General features: G+C 40.7%; 1 protein-coding gene across 3 annotated transcripts; it reads right to left on the bottom strand.

Moving 5' to 3' along the window:
* Nucleotides 1-25: 25 nt before the first annotated feature.
* Nucleotides 26-25,590, bottom strand: LOC116603351 (focal adhesion kinase 1). 3 transcript variants are annotated; one of them, XM_032364424.2, is made up of 30 exons: nucleotides 25,073-25,590; nucleotides 22,807-22,982; nucleotides 22,229-22,316; nucleotides 21,876-21,955; nucleotides 21,711-21,773; nucleotides 21,107-21,161; nucleotides 20,857-20,997; nucleotides 19,995-20,072; nucleotides 19,771-19,899; nucleotides 18,638-18,752; nucleotides 18,184-18,229; nucleotides 16,294-16,421; nucleotides 15,738-15,794; nucleotides 15,338-15,370; nucleotides 14,578-14,675; nucleotides 13,998-14,073; nucleotides 13,574-13,674; nucleotides 12,896-13,011; nucleotides 12,198-12,298; nucleotides 11,753-11,842; nucleotides 6,248-6,452; nucleotides 5,283-5,362; nucleotides 4,686-4,714; nucleotides 4,314-4,404; nucleotides 3,329-3,534; nucleotides 2,185-2,352; nucleotides 1,850-1,970; nucleotides 1,428-1,669; nucleotides 1,171-1,251; nucleotides 26-866 (listed from the first exon to the last, which is right to left on the bottom strand). In XM_032364424.2, the coding sequence occupies exons 1-30, from the start codon at nucleotides 25,205-25,207 to the stop codon at nucleotides 615-617; spliced, it is 3,381 nt and encodes a 1,126-aa protein (XP_032220315.1). In that variant the 5' UTR covers nucleotides 25,208-25,590; the 3' UTR covers nucleotides 26-614. The 3 variants fall into 3 exon arrangements, with proteins under 3 accessions (XP_032220315.1, XP_032220317.1, XP_032220316.1); XM_032364426.2 differs by lacking the exon at nucleotides 2,185-2,352; XM_032364425.2 differs by lacking the exon at nucleotides 15,338-15,370 and having other exon boundaries at nucleotides 25,073-25,589.
* Between the last annotated feature and the right edge of the window lie 1,887 nt (nucleotides 25,591-27,477).

The raw sequence follows: 27,477 nt of genomic DNA, 5'->3' as shown, positions 1-27,477 counted from the left end.
CAGATTCCACCACGTACAACTTTGCTGTCATTGTTTTTTGTTTTATTATAGCAACATTTATGAACAACTATCTAAAAACAGTCCAATACTTGGTTACCAAATCCAAGCTGTCATAGAAATCATAGACAATGTTAGCAGGTATTCTTAACAAAAGATTATGGAGAAATAGAAAACAACACATTCCACAAGGTCCTGGCTCCCAGTAATTAGATAAGGGATCAACCATTTGATATCTGATTGGCAGATAAAGAAATTCGGAAAGCCAAAATCTCTGGATAAAAAATCCAGCAAGCAAGCTTTGCATGACCAGAAGTGACAATATCGAGCAACCCAACAAGCCACAAAAACTTTTGCCTCTCCATCAAATATCATATGGTTGGTCCATATGTAGCAAAACAAGGTTTAGCGGTGTAGGAATTGTTTTGAAGAAGGCAGCCGCTCATTTGAGTCGCTTCTTTGTACACAGCAGCACCCAGCCGTTTGCTTGTCACGTTCAATGGAACAATGTCATCTCAAAAGCCAAAGGCTTGATCCAGTCTCACATCCACCCCAGATAGTCCTACACTGCAGGCGCATAGGTCAGGCCCAATCCGTTTTCAAGCGTATTGAGTTGTTTACTCATGCTGTGTACCATTTGTTTTAGGGTCTTGTGCAGGGGGAGACGGGGACGGGCTACTTGTCTTCCGCCGAGCTGTATCCACAACATCAAACAGATGCTTAGCGTCAACGGCTAGAACATGCCCAGCCGACAGCATTCCACGTCGATACTCTTGGTCCAACGTGGTGGTGCTGTACTTTTGTGCCAGTTTCATCGAATTGATCAGCTCTGCCATGTCTGCTGACAAAACTTTATGCGCCATTTCAATCTGCAACGGAAAAAAAACGTAATTTGAAGAAAACAATATGCGGTAATCAGGTAATGGGCACTTTCAAGATATTCAGTCACCCATAGTTATTTGAGTTTACGTGCAGCCGAAAAAAGTGGATTCAATGTGCGCATTGTATGCATATATCCGCGAGATTTGGAGTTTTGGAGTGACCAGCACTTTTTAAAGGCCAAAGTAACCTTAAAAAGAGGAAGGGGGAAACACCCAACTTACCCAGGTGATGTTCTTATTTTTTTTGTTTAAGCTCGGGCAAGTCAGCAAAAATTGGGCTCTGATTACTGACCTCTTTATGCGAACTTTGAGGAAGATCTTGTATTTCTCCATCGACCTCCGAGAGAAGTCCTCTCAGTGCTAGGCCGATGCTCTACAAAAAGATAAAAAAAACATAGTTTAACACGGGGATGATGAGTGTCTGTTTAAATGAGACAAAAGATGAGCTAACACACATCAGTATTCTCGTGTCGTCCATTTCCTAACCTTTTCCTCTTGTTATTCGACAGAGATATTCTCTCACAATTAATTGAGCAAATCAACAAATACCTTGACAAACTGCGGGTAGTCTTCTGGGCGTGCGAATGGCAGGCCTGTGTTCAGGTCGATAACAGTCTGTACTACGCTCGTCGTGTTCAAGAAGACTTGATCGTTCGAACGGTCGTCCTGGGGCGAGGAGGACGTATTTTCGGGCAGCGTCTCGACAGGATGTGCCTGTTCGCCGTTGCCCTCGGTGCTCTCGGCAATCTTCGCCGCCTGAGGACCCGCTGGCTTGCTTTCCGTTCCGTGGTCTAAGGGGAGTTCACATACATCGTTAGACAAACGAATAGGTCAAAACCAGTGAAAGTCATAAAAGTTCATTATTTGTCGAGCAATGATCAGTCCGAAAACAGAAAAGGTTAACGGAGAGTGTTATTGAGTACAGGCACACCACATAGGACCCGAATTCCCAATGTGACAAGATAACGTACATTCTTTGGAGAGGTTTCCTTGCTGCACGATGGAAGCGGAACCTCGAGGATTGTACGACTCCACAATGGATGATACGCCCTCGTCAGGGGAGGGCAGGATGGGCACGGTCTTGGGCGACAGCTGGAACAAGACAAATCGACATAAGATCTACGGTAACTACAGACTAAGTGCTTATCATAATTTCGGTGCGTGCCATTTGAGCTGTTTGGATGAGGGTAGAGGGTGAGGGTAGAGTCGGCCACCCCGTTAGAATCATGCCTCAGCATCATGCCTTAGCGTATCCCAAGAATGGGTAAGGAACGAACGACGCATGTCTACTGTGCAGATGGCGTACCACAGGTGAGCGCGGTAGGTCGATATTTTTTTCTTCCTCCTCCAGCCAGATAGAGTCTGCTGCCGATTCCATGCGCTGCTGATCCAAGCGCTTTTTCATTTCCTCCCGCTCGAATTTCTCCAGCTGTTCCCGTTCTTCCTGCTCCATTCGAGCCAAGTCTTGCGTTGTCTGAGACGGGAACATAGGGTTACACAACGGCCGCGGTATGAGATCGCAGTGACGTTACAAAACACCGCGGACAGCTGGAGTAAAACGTAACGTGACAAAACAAACCCGGTAAACGAGTAGAAGTGAAACGTCGCAGATAAAGACAGTGAAACATATCGTTTCATTAAGCCATTAGTAAGTGATAGGTCACACAACGTCGGCAGCAGAACGTCACACAGCACCGTGACAGCACACATGACAGGCTGTCACAGCGTCAGATGTCCACTAAAATTACGTTATAGAGAAGCGCTTAAGCGGATTTCAGCTTTAGCTTTCGCTATACTACTCGCTGTTGAGCTAGCACGTGTGACCTAGGGAATCCTCAGGTACATTACTTAGAAATCCCGGTTAAATACTTTATCGTTGTACATTTAGCTACTATTCTAAAACTGCACTACTCATAACCAAGTATCTGAAATTGCGATCGCCAATCGCAAATCGTTTTTGTTATTTTCCATTCCTAACGCTATCCAGACGGCATCGGTTACTCAAGCTAGAATCGGTTCCACATCACCTTGCACAGAGACGCCACGAAACACGAGCTCCATTGAACCCCTCCCATCATACCAAGCGGCAAAAACTCGCTTTGAACCCAAAGGAAAGCCTCGCTCATGACACAGCACGCTCCGTAATCCACCTCCACATCAGGGGAATATGGCAGCAAGGAATCCTGGGAACTACTCTAGTAAAACGACCGCAAGGCGCCCTGGGAGGTTTTCTAGTAAAACGACCGCAAGGCACCCCTGAAGTTTTTCAGGGGAACGCGACCGCATGGCACCCTGGGAGCTTCTACAGTATAACGACCTCAAGGCACCTTTGGAGTTCTTCGGGGAAAATGATCGCAAAGTCCCCCGGGGAACTCCTAGGGGCGAAGGTTTTTGGGAGATCGTTGGGGCAAGGCAGCCTGGGTATCTTAGTTTCTTATCAGAATACTTACAGGTAAGGACTGCGCATGCGTTGGGCTGGAGAGAGGGCTGAGCGGCTTGTAACTACGCGGCAAAGTATGACTACCGCTGACCGAGTGCCTGATGGGGTAGCCACCCGCGAGGGCCTGGATACCACTTGACTCGTGGAAGGATCGATGAGAGCGAGGCAGGGTGTGACTGGACGGGGAAATGGGAGAATGGGGCGAGCCTGATGATCCTGACAAACGAGATTAACAGGTTATTAGAAAAAGAGCCAACACGCCATTTTAATGACACCAACATTTTTAACTAAGAGGTTTTCGTCGTGCTGTGATACGCAGAAAAGTATTTCTTCGCCAAACTGTTGGCTAATGACGTGCATGTCAAACAGCGCATTTCTCGGATTCTCATTGGCTTTCTTCACAAAATTTCAAGGTGGTCACGGTAGCGCGCGTCGCGCAGTAAGAATTTTGAAACCGGATGCACGCAGGCTAACCAATCATGGCGATGGTAGCAATCATGTTTTACGGTAAATAAAAAAGGTCGTTCAGCAATCACGAAAATGACCCTTACTGTAATTAAACGGGTAATGAGGGCTTCGATGAAAATATCTATCAGTTAGTACTTCATGTAGCCATAGGGTTAAAGCCAGTCGATCCGATTTTCGTGACGCGTGGTTTTGTAGGCTACGTAAACCCCAATTTATGTGAATTAAATCCGTTAGAATCACGCTGAAATTCAATCCATCCTATCATAAAATCGACCCGATTATATTTCTACGATATCAAAAAATGCTGGGTAAGTTATATTTTTCAAAATGTTGGGAGTTCTAAACATTCAAGTAGGATTCACGGACTTTAAGGTCGGTATCTAGGACACACTATATTGATGACTACAACACAAACTATCTATCGGTAATCACTTCATGTAGCCATCAATATGGTTAGGGTCAGGGTTAAGGTCGGTATCTAGGACACACTGATGACTACAACACAAACTATCTATCGTGTTGTTTACCTCTAGGACTGGTCAGCCCGAGGCTGCTGTCATGCGTGGAGGCACCGATTGATATGGGCGTGACGAGTGGGGAGATCCCAGGCCGCAACGGCTACAGGACAAACACCAACAGTCAATAACCACACGGGAACAAATCAGATTTTTACGCCATATGATAGCCGAAATCAAGGGAAAATGTAGTACAGTGAAATCTCGATATAATTATATGAAAAGGGACATGAATATTGCATCGTCATTCAGGGAAAATGGTTAAATCAAAATTTGCAGAAAATCGTGATCATCATGGTGAGATGATCACTATATCTAGTATCGCAATACCGAGGTTCAACAACGACAAATTGCCAAAAAAAAAGTGACAAGTTAATGCTTTACCTTTGGAGGGGCGATACCATCTGCTGAACCTGACAAATAACAGTTCAATGAGTAACAGTTACAGCTTAATCCATTGAAGGGAACGCAGCCTCAAAGCGTTACAAATCTGAACAAATAGGATTTTCATTTTAATAAGCAAATACCTTTGGCCTCCACATGTGAGAACTCAGGGGTCGACAATATGACAAATACTAGACAAATAATAACATTGGTGTATTTTGCAACTCTGTTTTGGTTATTTCACTTATCACTTATCATATACACAACAGACCAAAGCATCCCACAGGATCCACACAGCATACCTGTTGGCCCATAGCATTTTTAAAGAGCCATTATCAGCCACACTTTTGTTATTGTTTTCAACCAAAATTGGAAGATAAATTATGAGAAGCCTAAAGCAACCACGTAAAATTTAAAATCGTTTGCTTTATTTACCGAATTCATTCGCCAATATCACAACAATTTCCAAATCAGCCGATGGAAATGGATGTTTTCTCGCACTCGGTACTCGAAAAGATGGCAAACTGGCGGCTGCCAGAGATTCTATGATGGGGAACAAATCTGATCCAGTTCGAAAATGGCTATTTGATGACCTACCGACAGACATGGAGTTTATCCGTCTGGACTCTCTGCGCAGCCTCTCCTCTGACTGGAAACGCTCTTCCTGGACAATGACGCTACGGTAAAGAGTCACAGGGTGGGTCAGAATACACTAAACAAACAAACGAGCAAAAAACAATTCCTTTAAGCTATATATATTTTAAGCTAGGCCTATCTATCAAGAGGGAGGATATCAAGCGGAAGAATATCAGGCTTTAATGTGATATACTTTGTCTGCGAAAAAAGTTATGGCCACCATCATGGTTACCCTGTGGTGACGTAGATCGCGTATTTATTTGAACGTCTTCTGCTTGGAAGAACGTCTGCTTCGATAAGCGGCAGTACATTTGTCAGGCAGATGTCCCCATATCGAGAAGATGCAAGCATCGAAAGTGACTTATGAGATTATGTGGTTAGAGAACGAATCACACCCGATGTACGCCATCGAGCGAGACCATTTTCATCGAGGCCTTGCACGCGAAGGGACCCAGGGTACAAGAGGCTCCAAGCTTCACTTTAAAGACTTCGCGGCCTTTTGAAGCGAAGCTTGGAGCCTCTGGTACCCAGGGTAACGTGAAGGTCAATTCGAGAGCTCTATCAAAATTCAATCATTTCGCTCTAGCGTATGTTTAAAGTATCCGTAGCATCAAACCCTTGATTTCCGGGTTTATACCAATATATCAGTAGTTTAGGACTTGAAAACAAACCATACCAAGTTTTATTGCCATACGACGGGTTTTCGTGGGGTTTTACTGGCTCTCAGGATAAGTAAATATTAAAACCAAGTTACTGGACCTTGATGCTAGGGGCACTTAAATGTATTGTAAGGAAAAAAGGTTACTGTGTTCTACCTCAAACGTGTTTTGATGTACTGGAAGGAAGGTTGTTTACTGTGTTTTTCTACCTCAAACGCGTGTTTTGATGTACTGGAAGGAAAGTAGTTTACTGTGTTTTTTTTTTACCTTAAACGTGTTTTGATGTACTGGAAAGAGGGTCTTTTACTCGGCTCGTATGACCAGCACTCCGTCATCAGGTGATACAGGGCGGGCGGGCAGTTGGGTGGGAGCGCAAGACGTTCACCCTGCTCGATCTTGCCGATAACGTCATTGTTCTTGACACCCTGGAAGGGCTTGATACCGTACATCAGGATCTCCCAGATGCACACACCTAGTGGTAACGTTAGATCAGGTCAGCTAGGGGTACACACACCTAGTGGCAACGTTATATCAGGTCAGATAGGGGTACCCACACCTAGTGGTAACGTTAGATCAAATCAGATAGGGATGCACACACCTAGTGGTAACGTTAGATCAGATAGGGGTACACACACCTAGTGGTAACGTTAGATCAGATAGGGGTACCCACACCTAGTGGTAACGTTATATCAGATCAAAATATGGGTGCACACACCTAGTGGTAACGTTATACCAGATAGGGGTACCCACACCTAGTGGTAACGTTATATCAGATCAGATAGGGGTGCACACACCTAGTGGTAACGTTATACCAGATAGGGGTACCCACACCTAGTGGTAACGTTAGATCAGATCAGATAGGGGTACACACACCTAGTGGTAACGTTAGATCAGATAGGGGTACACACACCTAGTGGTAACGTTATATCAGATAGGGGGACACACACCTAGTGGTAACGTTATATCAGATAGGGGTACATACACTTAGTGGTAACGTTATATCAGATAGGGGTACACACACCTAGTGGTAACGTTATATCAGATCAGATAGGGGTACACACACCTAGTGGTAACGTTAGATCAGATCAGATAGGGGTACACACACCTAGTGGTAACGTTAGATCAGATAGGGGTACACACACCTAGTGGTAACGTTATATCAGGTAGGGGTACACACACCTAGTGGTAACGTTATATCAGATCAGATAGGGGTACACACACCTAGTGGTAACGTTATATCAGATCAGATAGGGGTACACACACCTTGTGGTAACGTTATATCAGATCAGATAGGGGTACACACACCTTGTGGTAACGTTATATCAGATCAGATAGGGGTACACACACCTAGTGGTAACGTTATATCAGATCAGATAGGGGTACACACACCTAGTGGTAACGTTAGATCAGATAGGGGTACACACACCTAGTGGTAACGTTATATCAGGTCAGCTAGGGGTACCCACACCTAGTGGTAACGTTAGATCAGGTCAGATAGGGATGTACACACCTAGTGGTAACGTTAGATCAGATCAGATAGGGGTACACACACCTAGTGGTAACGTTAGATCAGATAGGGTACACACACCTAGTGGTAACGTTACATCAGATCAGATAGGGGTACCCACACCTAGTGGTAACGTTAGATCAGGTCAGATAGGGATGCACACACCTAGTGGTAACGTTAGATCAGATAGGGTACCCACACCTAGTGGTAACGTTATATCAGATCAGATAGGGGTACACACACCTAGTGGTAACGTTAGATCAGATAGGGGGACACACACCTAGTGGTAACGTTAGATCAGATAGGGATGCACACACCTAGTGGTAACGTTAGATCAGATCAGATAGGGGGACACACACCTAGTGGTAACGTTAGATCAGATAGGGGTACACACACCTAGTGGTAACGTTATATCAGATCAGATAGGGGTACCCACACCTAGTGGTAACGTTAGATCAGATAGGGGTACACACACCTAGTGGTAACGTTACATCAGATCAGATAGGGGTACCCACACCTAGTGGTAACATTAGATCAGGTCAGATAGGGATGCACACACCTAGTGGTAACGTTAGATCAGATAGGGTACACACACCTAGTGGTAACGTTATATCAGATCAGATAGGGGTACACACACCTAGTGGTAACGTTAGATCAGATAGGGGGACACACACCTAGTGGTAACGTTAGATCAGATAGGGATGCACACACCTAGTGGTAACGTTAGATCAGATCAGATAGGGGGACACACACCTAGTGGTAACGTTAGATCAGATAGGGGTACACACACCTAGTGGTAACGTTATATCAGATCAGATAGGGGTACACACACCTAGTGGTAACGTTATACCAGATAGGGGTACACACACCTAGTGGTAACGTTATACCAGATCAGATAGGGGTACACACACTTAGTGGTAACGTTAGATCAGGTCAGATAGGGATACACACACTTAGTGGTAACGTTAGATCAGATAGGGATACACACACCTAGTGGTAACGTTAGATCAGATAGGGGTACACACACCTAGTGGTAACGTTAGATCAGATAGGGGTGCACACACCTTGTGGTAACGTTATATCAGATCAGATAGGGGTACACACACCTAGTGGTAACGTTATATCAGATCAGATAGGGGTACACACACCTATTGGTAACGTTATATCAGATCAGATAGGGGTACACACACTTAGTGGTAACGTTAGATCAGGTCAGATAGGGGTACACACACCTAGTGGTAACGTTATACCAGATAGGGGTGCACACACCTAGTGGCAACGTTATATCAGGTCAGATAGGGGTGCACACACCTAGTGGTAACGTTATATCAGATCAGAAAGGGGTGCACACACTTAGTGGTAACGTTATATCAGATCAGATAGGGGTACACACACTTAGTGGTAACGTTAGATCAGATAGGGTACACACACCTAGTGGTAACGTTAGATCAGATAGGGATACACACACCTAGTGGTAACGTTATACCAGATAGGGGTACACACACCTAGTGGTAACGTTATATCAGATCAGATAGGGGTACACACACCTAGTGGTAACGTTAGATCAGATAGGGGTACACACACCTAGTGGTAACGTTATATCAGATCAGATAGGGGTACACACACCTATTGGTAACGTTATATCAAATCAGATAGGGATGTACACACCTTGTGGTAACGTTATATCAGATCAGATAGGGGTACACACACCTATTGGTAACGTTATATCAAATCAGATAGGGATGTACACACCTTGTGGTAACGTTATATCAGGTAGGGGTACACACACCTAGTGGTAACGTTATATCAGATCAGATAGGGGTACACACACCTATTGGTAACGTTATATCAGATCAGATAGGGATGTACACACCTTGTGGTAACGTTATATCAGGTAGGGGTATACACACCTATTGGTAACGTTATATCAGATCAGATAGGGGGACACACACCTAGTGGTAACGTTAGATCAGGTCAGATAGGGGTACACACACCTAGTGGTAACGTTAGATCAGATAGGGTACACACACCTAGTGGTAACGTTATATCAGATAGGGGTACACACACCTAGTGGTAACGTTAGATCAGATAGGGTACACACACCTAGTGGTAACGTTATATCAGATAGGGGTACACACACCTAGTGGTAACGTTAGATCAGATAGGGGTACACACACCTAGTGGTAACGTTAGATCAGGTCAGATAGGGGTACACACACCTAGTGGTAACGTTAGATCAGATAGGGTACCCACACCTAGTGGTAACGTTACATCAGATCAGATAGGGGTACACACACCTATTGGTAACGTTATATCAGATCAGATAGGGGTACACACACCTAGTGGTAACGTTACATCAGATCAGATAGGGGTACACACACCTATTGGTAACGTTATATCAGATCAGATAGGGGTACACACACCTAGTGGTAACGTTAGATCAGATAGGGTACACACACCTAGTGGTAACGTTACATCAGATCAGATAGGGGTACACACACCTAGTGGTAACGTTATACCAGATAGGGGTACACACACCTAGTGGTAACGTTAGATCAGATAGGGTACACACACCTAGTGGTAACGTTACATCAGATCAGATATGGGTACACACACCTAGTGGTAACGTTAGATCAGATCAGATAGGGGTACACACACATAGTGGTAACGTTAGATCAGATAGGGGTACACACACCTAGTGGTAACGTTAGATCAGATAGGGTACACACACCTAGTGGTAACGTTACATCAGATCAGATAGGGGTACACACACCTAGTGGTAACGTTAGATCAGATAGGGGTACACACACCTAGTGGTAACGTTATATCAGATCAGAAAGGGGTACACACACCTAGTGGTAACGTTAGATCAGATAGGGGTACACACACCTAGTGGTAACGTTATATCAGAAAGGGGTGCACACACCTAGTGGTAACGTTATATCAGATCAGATAGGGGTACACACACCTAGTGGTAACGTTATATCAGATCAGATAGGGGTACACACACCTAGTGGTAACGTTAGATCAGGTCAGCTAGGGGTACCCACACCTAGTGGTAACGTTAGATCAGGTCAGATAGGGGTACCCACACCTAGTGGTAACGTTATATCAGATCAGATAGGGGTACACACACCTAGTGGTAACGTTATATCAGATCAGATAGGGGGACACACACCAAGTGGTAACGTTATATCAGATCAGATAGGGGTACCCACACCTAGTGGTAACGTTATATCAGATCAGATAGGGGTACACACACCTAGTGGTAACGTTATATCAGATAGGGGTACACACACCTAGTGGTAACGTTATATCAGATCAGATAGGGGTACACACACCTAGTGGTAACGTTATATCAGATAGGGATACACACACCTAGTGGTAACGTTATATCAGATAGGGGTACACACACCTAGTGGTAACGTTATATCAGATAGGGATACACACACCTAGTGGTAACGTTATATCAGATAGGGGTACACACACCTAGTGGTAACGTTATATCAGGTCAGATAGGGGTACACACACCTAGTGGTAACGTTATATCAGATCAGATAGGGGTACACACACCTAGTGGTAACGTTATATCAGATCAGATAGGGGTACACACACCTAGTGGTAACGTTATATCAGATCAGATAGGGGTACACACACCTAGTGGTAACGTTATATCAGATAGGAATACACACACCTAGTGGTAACGTTATATCAGACCAGCTTGGGATTATTTCATGGTGTATAAACGCCACTATCTATAATTATGACATAAGATTGCTCGTCTCCTACAATTAGGACATGTCGATGAATAACTCAATTATTATTGTCTAAAAATGCATCTAAAAATGCATCGGTTTACTTGCAAGAAAACTTTAAGATAACCAACCATCTATCAATAATGTTTGATTGAAAATATCTCATTTACTGACTTAAAAATGGAATGGATGGAAATGGATGCCTTGCGTGATTTGGTATTGTGCGCGAGCGTAAGATGACGGAGTGATTGGCCTTCTTTAAGCAAGCTTGGGGACTCAGTCTCATGTCTTATCGGATAAGGGCGTTAGGCCTGAAGTCCCGGGTTCATAGCAATTCAGTAACCTTTTATTGGGGTTTTGGTACCATCATCGTTCACAGTGCTTACACACTATAACTCACACACTCATTACGTGGGACAGAGCGCTAAAAGGTCGCATGTGAAGCTGATAATTTATATCACAATTTCACATTAGTTTCTTTACAAGATGCTACAAAGTCTTTGCACCTACCGAACATCCAGGCGTCACTTGCGGAAGTAAATCGACGAAAGTTGATGGACTCAGGAGCCATCCATTTAATGGGGAGCTTGCCTTTGGAAGCTAATAGAAAAAAAAATATTTTTATTATAATTTACAAGAGTTAACAAAGGAGTCATCATTCAAAAAATAATTTAAACAAATTATTTTTATCATAATTTACAAGAGTTAACAAAGGGTCATCATCTTACTGGAAAGCTTGTCTTTGGAAGCTAATAGAAAAGACAAGAATACGCTAATACGTCTGGCTCAACAAGTTATGGTTATTATAAGCTAAAATGGAATTCTCTATAATGTCTTTAAAAGCTAATGCACAAGAGGGTATTACAGAGTTGGTAAATGATGCTGATAAGCTTCGCATTATTTCCCACAGTGTTAGGAAGTTGCAGGTTGCCTAAACTACTGAGCACACACCCACCTTTATAATACGCCTGCTCCTCGACCCAACGCGACAGCCCAAAATCTGCGAGCTTGACACACTTATGCGAACATACCAATACATTCCTGGCCGCGATATCCCTGCAGACACACGTGGCATGTTTGTAAAGGAATAAACACGTTTTAGGCTTTGTTTTAAATCATGTGACTTTGCCACGCGCTTTAACTTCCGGTTTACGAAGTGGCATTCAAACAAATCAAAATGGCTGCCGTCGTGTAAGCCAACGTTGTGATTCGCTCTGAATAAGCTTTGCAAATGCAAAGGAAAGACAACTAATATCTAATCTATCGATTTTTAGAATTCTGCAGCAACCATTGCAATTTCAGTGAAAGGTTCTTCAGCCACGTCTCTCGGCGTCTTTTTGTGGAATCTTTTGCTCGATCACACTATCTAAAATCGCCACGACACAGAAACTGTCTGGTTTACCTAAGCGCTGAATAAGTTGCTTTGTTGTTGATGTTATTTTGCCGCCAAAATCCGGTGCGCATGCAAGTTTGCCACCCAAAAAGTCACGTGATCTGTTGTTGGCAAGTCGCCTATTTGATAACTGTGTTTGACCACCACTTCATGCTTGCATATTTTTAAATATTGAAAATATTTAAATATTTAAATGAGTTCGCCTGTGACGTCACTTGAAAACAAAGAAAAGGAGGTAAGGGCGTGGCATCGGTCTTTACCTGTGTACAAAGTTTTTACTCTCAAGATAGGACATGGCCGTACTCAGCTGGAAGATGTAGTCCAGCAACATCTCATGATTGATCAAGCCGCGATGCTTCTGTAAATAGGTCCTCATCTGCGACATGAACAACAAAACACATCAGCACAAACACAGCGATATGAAGCAAAAAGACAAGAAACATCACAAATCAAATTAAGAGATGTACGTAGAAGAGCCCAAATCACATAGTTATGTTTTGAATAATTTGTTTTGGTATCATAATACCCAACAAACAGCTAACTAGACAAGATTATTCAATATCATCCAGATCTGCACTACCAGTCCACCTGCAATCGCCAGTCATCAACATGACTGGTTTCATTTCCAACTCACCTCACCAATCAACATGTCTGGTTTCACTTCCAACTCACCTTGCCAATCAACATATCTGGTTTCACTTCCAACTCACCTCACCAATCAACATGTCTGGTTTCACTTCCAACTCATCTCGCCAATCAACATGCCTGGTTCCACTCCCAACTCACTTCGCCAATCAACATGTCTGGTTTCACTTCCAACTCACCTAGCCAATCAACATATCAGGTTTCACTCCCAACTCACCTAGCCAATCAACAGGTCTGGTTTCACTCCCAACTTACCCCGCCAATAAACATGTCTGGTTTCACTCCCAACTCACCTCGCCAAATGCTGCTAACTCCATGACTATGAAGAAGTTATCTTCCATGCAAACACCTATTAGCTTGATGATATGAGGATGGTCGAATTGCTTCATTATGTCTGTTTGAAAAAAAAAACAAGGATTGATTCTTTTTTTAGTTTCTATTTCTTGCCAGATTTTGGTTGGCTTTTGGATAGGAAACGTGGATTTGAACACAGATTCATAGTGCTACTGTTATTAATGTGCAAGCCTGGCTTCAGTGACAACAAATTTTACGATCTTTCTGGTGAAAACAGCCTTTATAAAGCATGTACTTTTGTTATAATTAATGTATTATATCAGCCTCCAGTACAATGTACTAAGCAGCATATGTAGCCATAATTAAAAAGGGTTTCAAGCAAACAAGGGCAATATGATCAACATGGCTGAATTATGTACTTACAGGCTTCCTCAAGGAACTTCTCCCGTGTATCTGGGTTTTTGCATGTCTTGATCGCTACTGGCATGTTTGGGTTGTCCTGAATATAAAATGTAACCAATAGTTTTAGGCAACAAGACCCTTGTCACAACACCAGCTACAATATAAGCTTTAGAAAGCCCCTTTGGGCTGTTGATTTTTATTTGCCTCAAAGAGTGGGGTGGCTTATTTCAAAAAACGGATTATTCACCTTTTTTGGCACTAGGTATTTGGATCTTACAAAAGTATAAGATGATATAAACGTGTGTCTATAGGCACTAGCTTGTCTTTATGCTACAACCATCTTATTTGAGTGACTTCTTTACATTGAAACAATGCAATAGAAATACTTTTTGTACTTTGGAAATGTGTGATGCTATATATTTTATACTCTTTATGAGAAAAGGAAGGCGACAGGGGAGGGAGGGGGGTACTTGAACATTTTGGCTAAAGCGGTGTTACATGTGGGGGTTTAACACAGCTGTTATCAGGTAAACCATCTACAGTATATGCTGTCACTATACACCAACATCATTATGACCTTGGCAGGAAGAGCACCACTCACCAAACTTTTAAAAGTTCCTTTGTGGACATCTCCAAATTGTCCCTGGCCGATTATTGGCCCAAGATTGATCTTGTTTCGTGGAATCTCATAGTCTTTTGCTGAAAATCCACCCAAACAATTATTGTCAGGAGATGTCAAGAACCCAATATTTAATCTCATTTAATGGTTTATGATGGAAAATTTTTTTACCAGTTAATTTTAACTAAACGTGGATTAGGATTAAGATCTATAATTGCAGCAAAGGTTATAACACAGAAATTGAAGCTATGGTGAGATTTTCTTTTATACTTTTGGAATAACATCTCCATCAAATGACAAGTTTAAATTCAAAATAACAAATAGGTGTACCACAACAATACTGAAAGGTTTTTTAATTGGTTTCTCAAACAGTTCATGGTGACAATATTTTGAAATTTATAGCTTATATATAATAATAATATGAACAACATTTTAAAATAAAAAAAATAGGGTACATAGATTGGTCTTAGTGGAAAAAAAAACGATTATGCAGTATACTGTATATTTGTAGGCCAACCATGCAGTTACACTAAATGACAAAGTTCTGAACAAACATTATGTGGGCTTGTTTTCTGAGCTAGGTGTGCAATGCAATTTAAAAGAATGACTTTGAAAGAAAAACAGTGACATTTAGACAACCATTTTAAATGATTTAGAAAGTTAAGAATGTTAAATAGGATGTATATAGAGATTTACCAAAAAATATTGAAATTTATGAGTTAGGATTTAGAAATAAGTTTACCTCGTTTATACCATATACTGTCAACAGGAATTGCTGTAAACAGAAATCTGACATTTAAATAAGGGATTTTAAAATATAAAAAAATGTCAGGTTACTTGCATTTAACATTTTATTTTTTCCAGCACTAACATAGCACAGTTTTAGAGTGGAGTAATTTCAAGAGCATATGCTGAATGATTTTGAAACACTTTTATAAAGCAATATGTGCCAATCTCCTGTAACATTCTGTGAGGTTAAAGTAATTTTTCAAGTAATTAAAATGGATTACATTTGTGCTATCTAATTACTGTGAGGTGTGGACTAATCTAGTTTGCAGAATACACAATAACACATTCTTATCAAGAACATATAAAACTGCTGCATGATACAAATCATCTATAAAATCCATCAATTAACATACCTGCCATGGCTTCAGCATAATCACCATCATCAACTATCTCAGCATAATCATCAAACTCTGAATAAGAATAAAAATATTTATTAATTCAGCAAAAAATCATTCATCAAATACTGCTGTATGTAACAAACTAACTGTTGCATGACTGTAATAATTCTACAATTTCCTAAGTAACCTTCTGTATGAATGCCTGTAATTCTATAATTTCCCAAGAAACCTATGAATCCTGTAATTCTATAATTTCCCAAGAAACCTATGAATCCTGTAATTCTACTATTTCTCAAGTAACCTATGAATCCTGTAATTCTACTATTTCTCAAGTAAACTATGAATGCCTGTAATTCTATAATTTCCCAAGTAACCAATGGCTGCCTTTAATTCTACGATTCCCCAAGCTGCAGATGGGTGTTCTTGCCCTTCACCACATACCTGTAATTCTACTATTTCTCAAGTAAACTATGAATCCTGTAATTCTATAATTTCCCAAGTAACCTATGGCTGCCTGTAATTCTATGATTTCCCAAGCTGCAGATGGGTGTTCTTGCCCTTCACCACATACCTGTAATTCTACGATTTCCCAAGCTACCGATTGATGTCCTTGACCCTCTTTTATCCAGCAGGTTGTTGGACGATAAGTTGTTCTGTTTCGTGGTGCTTTGGGGTGTTCCTGGTCGCGGAGCAGTTGAGCTGTGAGATACAATAGCAAGTTTTTATAGAGAATCATACCAAGTTTTTACTTGTCAACTGACCATGAAAATAACAAGAGAATGTAACATAACAAAACGTGACAAAAAAGACAACAACATAACATCTTTCTTCTCCTTTTTTTGACATATATCATCAGTTAACTTTAAATATTATTTGTATAATATGTTTTAAACTAAACTGTTCGTGGATACCAAATGCAAGTAAAACCTCCTTGTGAAATGAAAAAGAAACTGGGCTTAAATGATTTTATATGGCCTGTAATAAAATATGGCAATTTCTATTAAGCTCTCATTCAGGCAAGAGACAGGATGGCTCGGATATCTACGAATATATAGCAGTAATTATATACTTCAATATCATCAAATTTGAAGACTTTTTAATAAAGAACATCTGTAAAATATCCCTAGATTTTTTTTCCATCTTCTAAATTATAAAAAAGGTACTAAAAACTAAAAACTATCTCCAAATGTTTTTTTGGCAAATCAAACAATACACCATGAAGCTTACCTATACTTTTGAGATTTTCCACCAACACAACAGAGACTTTTCATTCTAAATAATTCAAATCTTCTTAATGTAAAGATGCTTGTGTTTTTTTTCTTCTTTTCCAGCAAATAAAACCAGAAGCAAACTACAAAGATTTTCAAGGGGAGCTCAAATCGAAGTTATTCATTTCCTTCTGAAAACAGATTAAGTACTTAAGAGACACAAGTGATTGGAATCAAAGTGATGTAATGAAATTTAAACCCACTCCAATTAAAAGGGCCTGATTAGGATTATACATTAGAAGGTGTATTTTTTACAGCTGCGAAGGATTGAAGGGTTTATGGTAAAACTGTAATCCTATCTATGAGCTGATAGCAAAGTTATGGTTCGAGAATATCATATATGCCAATATACATAAAGAAATATACTCTTGACTCAGAGAAAAGCAAAAGTTGTTTTGAAAATAAATCCAGTATGATGATAACAAACAAGTCAAAAATAATTAGTTAGATCTAAATACTTTTGTTGTCCTTATAAAAGCATAACCTTTTTAAGGTAATTTCTTCATCAAACAATTTTCTGGAATAGTTATTTACTCCATTGCAGTAATAATAAAAAAAGGAGTTATTGCCATGTCCATTATGGATTTAATTCATGATGGACCAATTACTCTAGGCATCCAATTTCTTTCAATAAGAAGTGATTTGGTTGATGTTTAAAAAACAAATTATACTTTAAAATTAATAACATTCTCTTTATTTTCTTAAGATTCATACTCACATCTTCTGAGTCCACTCTGAATTTTGAACTCAAACTATTTGAAATGTAATTTCTGTAATTCCTATAATTATGTTTTCAAGGTGTGCATTATATATATGGAACTTTAAAGACAAAAATAAAAATTATGTTAAATTTTGAATATCAATACAAACATAGAAAGTTCATTATTTGCCCTTTTATGTTTTGGAACCAATAAAAATGTGGTGACTTTGATTCACAAATAAATATCCACATAGCATAACAAAAGGTACCTTTTTTGAGGGAAAAGACCTTGAAAATCAAGGAACATACATATTATAAAAAGGTGAACATATATATAATTATATATAAGTAAATAAGGAACTTAATTGTTATTAAGTGACATGATCTTAAACCATTAAAATGCCTTCCAATATAAAAGCTTACATGATACTGACTAATGGAAGACATAATGCAGTTCAAAATCACAGAAAAAATATAAAAAGATCACTCCTACCCAATCTTGTCTTCAATTGGAATAGAGGGGAGAGTTCTGTCAGCATCTGCAAATAACAGTAAGTGTAAGCACCTTAAATTTAACACAAATTTCAGTAAATTTACATCTAAATTTACTACATAAAGATGACTGTTCTCAAGTGCAATATCATGTTGAACCATTTTTTATGCCAGGGAAATCTAAGTAATCTTCATTAAAAACAATCTTAAGAAAAACTTAAGGAAGGTATACTGTGTTTTTAGAAGCATTCTCGCAAAATGCTTGCAGAAAATTAAGACGGATTGTTTTAGAAATTTAAGCAATTCTAGTGAGCAGCGACCATTGACACTCAAATTTAAAGAATCCTCTTTCTATTTGGATTAAGTTTTTTTAAAGATATAAATATAGGTAATAAGAGGTAAGTGCCCTGCTTTTGGTGAAAACCTAAGAAAATGTGAAATTCATGAATGTTTACCTAGCCTTTTAAAGACCAGGGAATGCTGACTGCCACCATGCATCATACAATAGTTATCAATTAACTCGGCCATCTCCTCGGCTTTAGCGATGGATGAGGTTGTGAATACTAGAGGCTGTAGAATACATAAAGGGCACAAGTTATACAGATGTCAGTACAGATGCATAGGGGTACATATTGGTTTATGAGGGGAGGTAAAATAAAGGTGCACAGGGGTGATGGGTACAGATGGGTGGAGTCCGCATGCAGGCTGGGGCATGAGGGGAGGTGCAATACAGGTGCATAAGGGCGATGAGTACAGATGGGTGGAGTCAGCATGCAGGGTGAGGCATGAGGGGAGGTGCAATACAGGTGCATAAGGGTGATGGGTACAGATGGGTGGAGTCAGCATGCAGGGTGAGGCATGAGGGGAGGTGCAATACAGGTGCATAAGGGTGATGGGTACAGATGGGTGGAGTCAGCATGCAGGGTGGGGCATGAGGGGAGGTGCAATACAGGTGCATAAGGGGGATGGGTACAGATGGGTGGAGTCAGCATGCAGGGTGAGGCATGAGGGGAGGTGCAATACAGGCGCATAAGGGGGATGGGTACAGATGGGTGGAGTCAGCATGCAGGGTGGGGCATGAGGGGAGGTGCAATACAGGCGCATAAGGGGGATGGGTACAGATGGGTGGAGTCAGCATGCAGGGTGAGGCATGAGGGGAGGTGCAATACAGGCGCATAAGGGGGATGGGTACAGAAGGGTGGAGTCAGCATGCAGGGTAGGGCATGAGGGGAGGTGCAATACAGGTGCATAAGGGGGATGGGTACAGATGGGTGGAGTCAGTATGCAGGGTGGAGCATGAGGGGAGGTGCAATACAGGTGCATAAGGGTGATGGGTACAGATGGGTGGAGTCAGCATGCAGGGAAGGGCATGAGGGGAGGTGCAATACAGGTGCATAAGGGCGATGGGTACAGATGGTTGGAGTCAGTATGCAGGGTGGAGCATGAGGGGAGGTGCAATACAGGTGCATAAGGGTGATGGGTACAGATGGGTGGAGTCAGCATGCAGGGTGGGGCATGAGGGGAGGTGCAATACAGGTTCACATAGGGCATTCATAAGTCTAGGTGGATAAAAATCATAGCATCTTACCTCTGAAGCACCAGAGACTTTTAAACTGACAGTTGCCTTTTGTTTATCTGTCTGTACAGGGGTTGGCATGAGGGGTATGCGTGTCACTGATATTGACTGGATTTGGTTGAAGTCGGCCATGTGAGTGATCTGCCAAGATATTAAAAAAATATGTATCAATTAAACATCAAGTGGCAATCATTATGGGTGAGGTATAAGATCATCTATTTATCGAGGTTACTCACAATGGATCCTTGTTCAGCTCTGTAACTGATTCCATCTTTTGGGCCGATGACGATATCCACCGCTATCGACCAGCCAGTCTGGAAACAAATTCAACAAACACCTGAGATCATTCATCATTCTGGTTATAGGCCAAAGCAGTGTAGTGCACAAATCTCCCTTTTTTCTTATAAATGCCTGTTTGTAAATAGGTTAAAGCATAGTGCATTATTATATTCATATTAGTTGTCAGATATGTTACTCTGTACATATAATCAATAGTGTATTCTGATATTAAACCATTATCATTATTATTGTTAATATTGTTGTTGTTGTTATCATCATTCCAAACCCTGCAGTCTTGACTGCTCTGATCTCTAATTCTCTAATTCTTAAAGCACAATAAAGACAGAGAAAGGAGTTGAGTTCTTGAGTCAAAAAATGCTTATTTTGAGAGACATTTGGTGGTACAGTAGTATGATGTTGTAGTTGTGTGTCTATACCTGTTCCTAGCATGTCTATACCTGGTCCTAGCGTGTCTATACCTGGTCCTAGCATGTCTATACCTGGTCCTAGCATGTCTTTACCTGGTCCTTGCATGTCTATACCTGGTCCTAGCATGTCTATACCTGGTCCTAGCATGTCATACCTGGACCTTGCATGTTTATACCTGGTCCTAGCATGTCTATACCTGGTCCTAGCGTGTCTATACCTGGTCCTAGCATGTCTATACCTGGTCCTAGCATGTCTATACCTGTTCCTAGCGTGTCTACACCTGGTCCTAGCGTGTCAATACCTTGTCCTAGCATGTCTTTACCTCGTCCTAGCATATTAATACCTTGTCCTAGAAAGATGGTTAAAAAAATCTTTAACGTCCTTGCTTACCCCAAGGGAGCACTTGAATGTCTCTAAGTCGTAACGATAGACTGTAGACAAAAGTTCAAAGAATTTGCAACAGCACTCTTCCTCTGTCAGTGTGGAGTACTGTCGGAAGTATCCATGAATTGTCTTCCTCAGAACCTTGGACTAAATTTCCAACAAGACAAAACAGTTAGAACAAAGCACCAGTAATTACAATTAATAATAGTTGGTAGCTCCTTAGCAGACTAAAACCAAAATGCACATGGATAAGTACCTTTATATTTTCCAGAATTGTTTTTGGAATGAATTTGGTAAGACCAACTTCTTTTCTAAAGAAAAAAATTAATATATGAGAAATCAACTAAACTGAATGTTAACAGACAGACAAAAAAGACTTAACAGATGAATTGACAGATAAAAAAAGACAGACAGACATATGGACAAGCAGACAGATAGCCATATGGTATAACTAGAAAGTCTACAAACAAGCTGAAAAAAAAGGAGGCCTTCATAGGTGTGGTGTGGACTATGTATAAGGTGTAAGCTATACATCAACATAGGATTGAAAAATTATGTTGTATACCTCTGTGAAACAGAGTAGTTGCACTGATTTTTCGAGCGTTAGCTTTCAGTAGGTCTTTTGCTTTGACGAAGGAATGATGTTCGTCTGCGCAACTACTCTGTTTCACAGAGGCGTACAAGATATTTTTCAACCTTGTGTTGATTAAATATTATAGATGGACCGGCAGAAGGTAGATAGACGGACAAATGGGCAAACAGACAGACAGAACAACAGATGGAAAAGCAGACAGATAAATGGACAGACAGGCAGGGGTAGAAGAACTATGAGGCATTAATTCAATTAGACAGATACTTACTCTATGTACTCAAAGTTGGACTTCTTATCCAATGCAATCTGAGGCATATCTTTAAAATATCTCCTGTTTAAAAAAAGGTTGTGACTAAGACATATGAACCATAATATCAATGATATTTTATGGGCTGCACATCTTGCCAATGAAGATATTGAGACAATCCCATACCTCATTTCTAAAGCTCCCAAACGAAATGATTTTTCCTCCTCAACATCTTCACTTTTGTGCTGTAGGTAGTCATTTTTCACCTGGAAATCACAAATCCATCAGAATACATAGTTGCATATAGAGTTTGTGGTTTCTATGACGAGGCTGAAAGTTGCAGGTTAACTGGGCAGGTGGTGCACGGCGTACAGTAACTAGGGGGTTTGCCAGGTGCACCCCCCTGACCCCAAAAAGTGAGTAATTTCTTCTTATAGAATAGTTCCATTTCCATGATACCTGTGACTGCGCCCCCCCCCCTCTCAGAAAATCCTAGGTATGTCCCTGTGGTGAACTAGAGTATGTGTCGTAACTCTCACCTGATCGTAAAGATAGAAGAATGTGACCTTATCTTTCTGGTAGAGGTCTCTGTAGTCTAATGGGAGATAACGCACTCTCAGGAGATATCTGAAAACACCCAACATGTGTCAACCTGTGGTTCCATCAGGAAGATGCCTCAACGGCAAAATTGTTGTTTTGCTTACTACTAAAAGTTTAGTATGGGTTTAAAGGTATGACAGTAATGTATTATGGGTAGGGTAAGCAAATGTTTAATGTTTCAACAAAAAAAAAACACCACCTTTAATCTAGCCAAATTTAATGGGTATAGAAGAATTGATCACAGAGATTGAAGGTTCAACGAAACTATCAATAATGGCTTGAGGAACAATAACATTCAGCGGCCCCTAAGTGACAGCAGTTGGTTTTGTTTCAATATATTGGTCCTGTTTTAGTTGTTGGTTCACCTTATTTTTTTGTAAAAATGAGAAAAGAAGTAACTTGAAATTAGCTATGCATCAACTTTAAACATGTATTTAACCTTACATCAAGACTAGAGCAATATATAACAAAGATTATAAATATTTGTTGGTAAAATGGCTAGAGAATAAAGACATACTTCCACTGGTCCGCAGGGTATAGGGCCTCATGCTTGCTGCGCACTTCAGAAACGGTGGATTTACAGCTCAGCCAGAAAGCTTCTTCAGTATTCACATGTTCAAGCATAATGCCATAGTAGTCCCCAATAAGTATGGGGTCTGCGCCAAGACTACCGATGACCAAATGAATAATGCCCTACAAGGAAGCAATCAGGAACAAGTAAATAATACTACGAAAATCATTTTGTTTGTCATTATATTATTATTTACAAAAAAGCTGATAGTATTTTTATTTGAAAATAATTGTAGTTCAATAATTACGAAAATTTTCGCAAAAGTGTTTTCAAAGTCAATTTGCAGGGTTGTTATAGGAAATTTGTTGTGCAATTTGGTGAATAAAAAAACTTGTCTTGTTTGGAAATAGTGTGTAGTCAACTGTCTAAACCAATTAATGGCGTTCATGTTTTTACTGTCACGCATAAACCAATTGACATCAGATAGCGAGGGAATTGTTTTGTCCCAGTGGTTTGATGGACTACACTACATTTCTAGACAAGAAATGGAATTGAATTGTCTGCAGTCACGCAACAACAAATTCAGCTATAAAGAAACCATCCAAAATTTCAATTTACCACCTTTGTTATCACCATTCATATTTAATTTATTTGTCAGCTTGAAAAGAGGTAATTGCTGGTTGGATTATGGCTAAAGAATTCCTGATTAAATATATAGGTTTATAGGTAATTATTTATGTTTAGCCATCTAATTAATGTAGCCATCTTGGCAGGGATAGCCCTGAGACAATGTTTTCAAATAAATTTCCAGTCACAAAGACAGAGTAGACTTGTTCACTTTGTATAAGAGTTCTAGAATCTTTCTTCAAATGGTTATTTCAACCACACTTCCCATTTCAACCGCTGTCTTACCTCTCTATGTTGTTGGCTTGTGGCTCAAATTATGTGGTGAATAAAATGACAATAACATGAAAACTAAATGAGATATATTCAGTTTATTGCTGGCAGTGTTACTATTTTAACTGGTACTCGAAATGTTGTTGTTTTTATTATAACCTATAATGACACAAGAAATTCTGACCACAATAAAAACCACATTCACTTTTTGTTTTAACTTAACGTGTACGTTTTTACACTTTATTTTGCCTTTGAAAACTACTTAAAGGTGTACAATTGTACCTTGCAGCATAGCACCTAATTAAGTCTCTATATGTCAAATCACTGTAATCAGAGTGCTTGCATTCTAAATAGGGACCTTATGAAAACTTTGTGTGAAAGGAAACGATGATTATTTCTCTTTGTAAACATGGAGAGCTTAATTAATAGTATTTGAATCAAACATTAGCCAACAAAAAAAAATGGAATTCTTTTTTTTAATTATAACATTTACGATTTTATCGAATGAATCAGCATGCGTGTAAAGAGGAATTAGCCCAAAACAGGAGACAAACAACAACACAAAGTAACCCAGAACTACCCCAGAACTGCAAAAATATTATGCGAGTATAATAATTACTCAGGCGTGCACTTAATATTCGGTCAGATAGCCAATATTATTGAAGTTGAGATCGATTGGGAAAAGCACCCTATTGCATTGATTGCATGGGCATAATTTAAGAAAACGGAGGACAGAAAATTTCTGCTTAAGTCTTATTTTACAAATTACGATTTAACACAGAAGAAAATCCCTGAAAAGTATCGCAATTTAGATTATTTGTGAGTGCTTTAGTAGTTTGGCAGGCGCGAATACTTCATGTAATATCATTAAAGGCTAACTAAAACTATTTTAGTAGTTGTATATACTTATTTATTTTTCAATCTCAGCAGTGTACAACTGAGTAGTTGAAACAATCAAATTAGGAAATTGTTGATAAAACTACCGAAGGAAACTCAAATAAACAAGCGATATCGTATTATTATTTTTACTTTAAGATTAATTTCCATTTTGCTGAAGACAAGTCAAGTATAAAGGAGCTAAGATATTCGTCCAAGCGCTGATCGCCGTCAAGATAACAACACCGCTAAGACATTCCACTACAGAAAAAAAGCACACGACTTAGAACAACAACATCGCCTTATGAATAGACCAAAAGGTGTCCGTCATTCGTGGGATTCGACGAGATCTAATGGGAAACGCCGGATAACAACAACAGACACAGGACGAAATGAAAAGGAAATGCCACAAGTTGTTGGTTGGCTGCTAAAGTCAAACTTGTCGAAATCCCACAATATAATATTGGAGTAATGGTAGAAATCTTTGATTTACACAAACCTTGATATCTGTAGCTTCTCCGCATTTCACAGATCGCGAGTCTCCATTGGAAAGATAAACTTTGAGAGTCGATCTCGCAAGCTCGGAACCGGTCGAGCCTCGATTAGAGCTGTGCCTTTTACTGCGAGCTGACATTTTGATGGCGGAATCAAGCTAAAATGCCTCATAACCCATCACAAGACGACATATTAGTTGGCCCAGTGCTCAGCGCTCAATCCTGCTGGTTTAGACCTGTTGAATCAACGGAGAGACTCGACTTCCGTTCCAAAAAGATCTCAGATGGAACAGTTATGGAGTTTTTAGTGAGCAGTTCCTCTTGTTTCGAACAGCATATATGGCATTTCCACTTGCCCAATGTTTATTTTCTCCCCGTTACACTGTTGGTATACGCTGTGGCTCCACAAACTGTAAAACACCAAAAGATAAAACTGAAAAGGAAAAAGATAAGAGCCAACAGTTCCCACTTTCAATGTTTTGCGCTCTGTGGTAAGGCAATATGGCGGATGGTTGGCGCGCTAAGCACTATGGGGAATATGGGCGCGAAACAGTTCGGCGTATTTCCGGTTTTCACCGGAAGTGGGTTAGTCATCCTTTGGCAAAGTATACGAGTGCCATTGTGCCATTGTTATTTGGACTACTATTTGATTTGCGTGGTTATTATCAAACTGCGATCCGTCTAACGATCCCAATATATGTGCGGCCTTTTAGATGGTTTTAACGAAAGCACGCCATTTTGCAAGTTGACCCTGTCACAGGAAAGAATCTCATGTGTTTTCAGGGATGGTATTTCACTCTTAGCTTCAGCATTGAATAATCTTTTCTCCGGGTCCCATTTTCGTTTTCGAAAGGGTCAAGCAGAACGTCCAGCCGCCCCTTCCACCTCGTGGTAAGCTCATATCCAAATAAGGGTCCGTATGTCCAAGTGATGCGATCGAACAAGAAAATGAAGATCAACTATTGCAAATTACATAATTTGATATATGTACTTTTTCCAATGATCTTATACACAAGAGATCATCCTCACTAATTTTCATGAATCTTTCGCGCGATTTTCACGATTTATAAGATACCACGAGCTAAAGCCCTCGGGATCATTTGAAAATAATATTATATCTCTCGTTACTACTACCCTCTCAAAAACACCCATTGATTCCTATCTGTACAAGAGCTGAGGAGAACATTCGCTATCTCACTAATACACAATATTTACCCTCCTACTCATGTTCTCCTGTCTGAACCTAATGTAGACATACTTGTCAATTACTATCTACTATCTATTGCTGTCCACTACTTTCATATTGCGGGCTCACAGAGTCATCTAGAAATCGATAGCGTACCGTCCAGTGCCGCAGCAGACCTCGAAATATTTGGGGGATTGGGAGGTGCACAATACAGAGACAATAGGTAAATATTTGGGGTCACGCATCTTCTGGTCATTTCCTTATAATGTTTGAAAACATTGGGGGGGGGGGGGGGGGCACGTGCCCCCTGTACCCAGCCCCTGCTACGGCCCCGCCGTCGTCTACCTCCAGAAGGCTTATTCACTGACATCGCGCTCGTCTACCTCCAGAAGGCTTATTCACTGACATCGCGCTCGTCTACCTCCAGAAGGCTTATTCACTGACATCGCGCTCGTCTACCTCCAGAAGGCTTATTCACTGACATCGCGCTCGTCTACCTCCAGAAAGGCTTATTCACTGACATCGCGCTTGTCTTCCTCCAGAAGGCTTATTCACTGACATCGCGCTCGTCTACCTCCAGAAGGCTTATTCACTGACATCGCGCTCGTCTACCTCCAGAAGGCTTATTCACTGACATCGCGCTCGTCTACCTCCAGAAGGCTTATTCACTGACATCGCGCTCGTCTACCTCCAGAAGGCTTATTCACTGACATCGCGCTCGTCTACCTTCAGAAGGCTTATTCACTGACATCGCGCTTGTCTTCCTCCAGAAGGCTTATTCACTGACATCGCGCTCGTCTAACTCTAGAAGGCTTATTTACTGGCGTCGCGCTCGTCTTTAGATTTGATTTGACAACTTTATGGCCACATACTTTTCAAATAACAGGGGCGGTTCCAGGATTTCCCGAAGGGGGCAAAAGGAGGGGGCACCAAAATATAAAACACATGGCAGAAGGTAAATTTGTGAATTTTAGCTCTCATACATTTCTCTTAAATTTCGGTCTGAAGGTTGGGGGCAGGGGGATTAAGAGTCCATGTTTCCTAGCCAACATTGGTTCGTGGAATGGCTAGATACCGCCGGTGGTCTGAGAGGCATATGGTGGGGGCGGGGCCACGAAACCGTAAAACCGTACCGAAAAACGAAATAAAAAAAAAAACGCAAAACGGTTGCGACAAACCAGGAACCGCTTTGCACCAAAATAAAATTCTATAAATCTAAAAAAA

This window comes from Nematostella vectensis, chromosome 4 (assembly GCF_932526225.1).
Source record: "Nematostella vectensis chromosome 4, jaNemVect1.1, whole genome shotgun sequence".
Classification (NCBI taxonomy): Eukaryota; Metazoa; Cnidaria; class Anthozoa; order Actiniaria; family Edwardsiidae; genus Nematostella; species Nematostella vectensis.
The sequence above is the reverse complement of the archived record's forward strand: the minus strand, read 5'-3'. Positions and strand labels throughout refer to the sequence as shown.

Coding starts and splice junctions, on each gene's coding strand:
- LOC116603351 (XM_032364424.2), bottom strand. CDS start 25,207: ATGTCAGCTCGCAGTAAAAGGCACAGCTCTAATCGAGGCTCGACCGGT. Junction 13,012..13,573: donor AGTTAGCAGCATTTGGCGAG/GTGAGTTGGGAG, acceptor TTCATGTCGCAG/ATGAGGACCTATTTACAGAA. Junction 11,843..12,197: donor GGAGCAGGCGTATTATAAAG/GTGGGTGTGTGC, acceptor TTTTTCTATTAG/CTTCCAAAGGCAAGCTCCCC.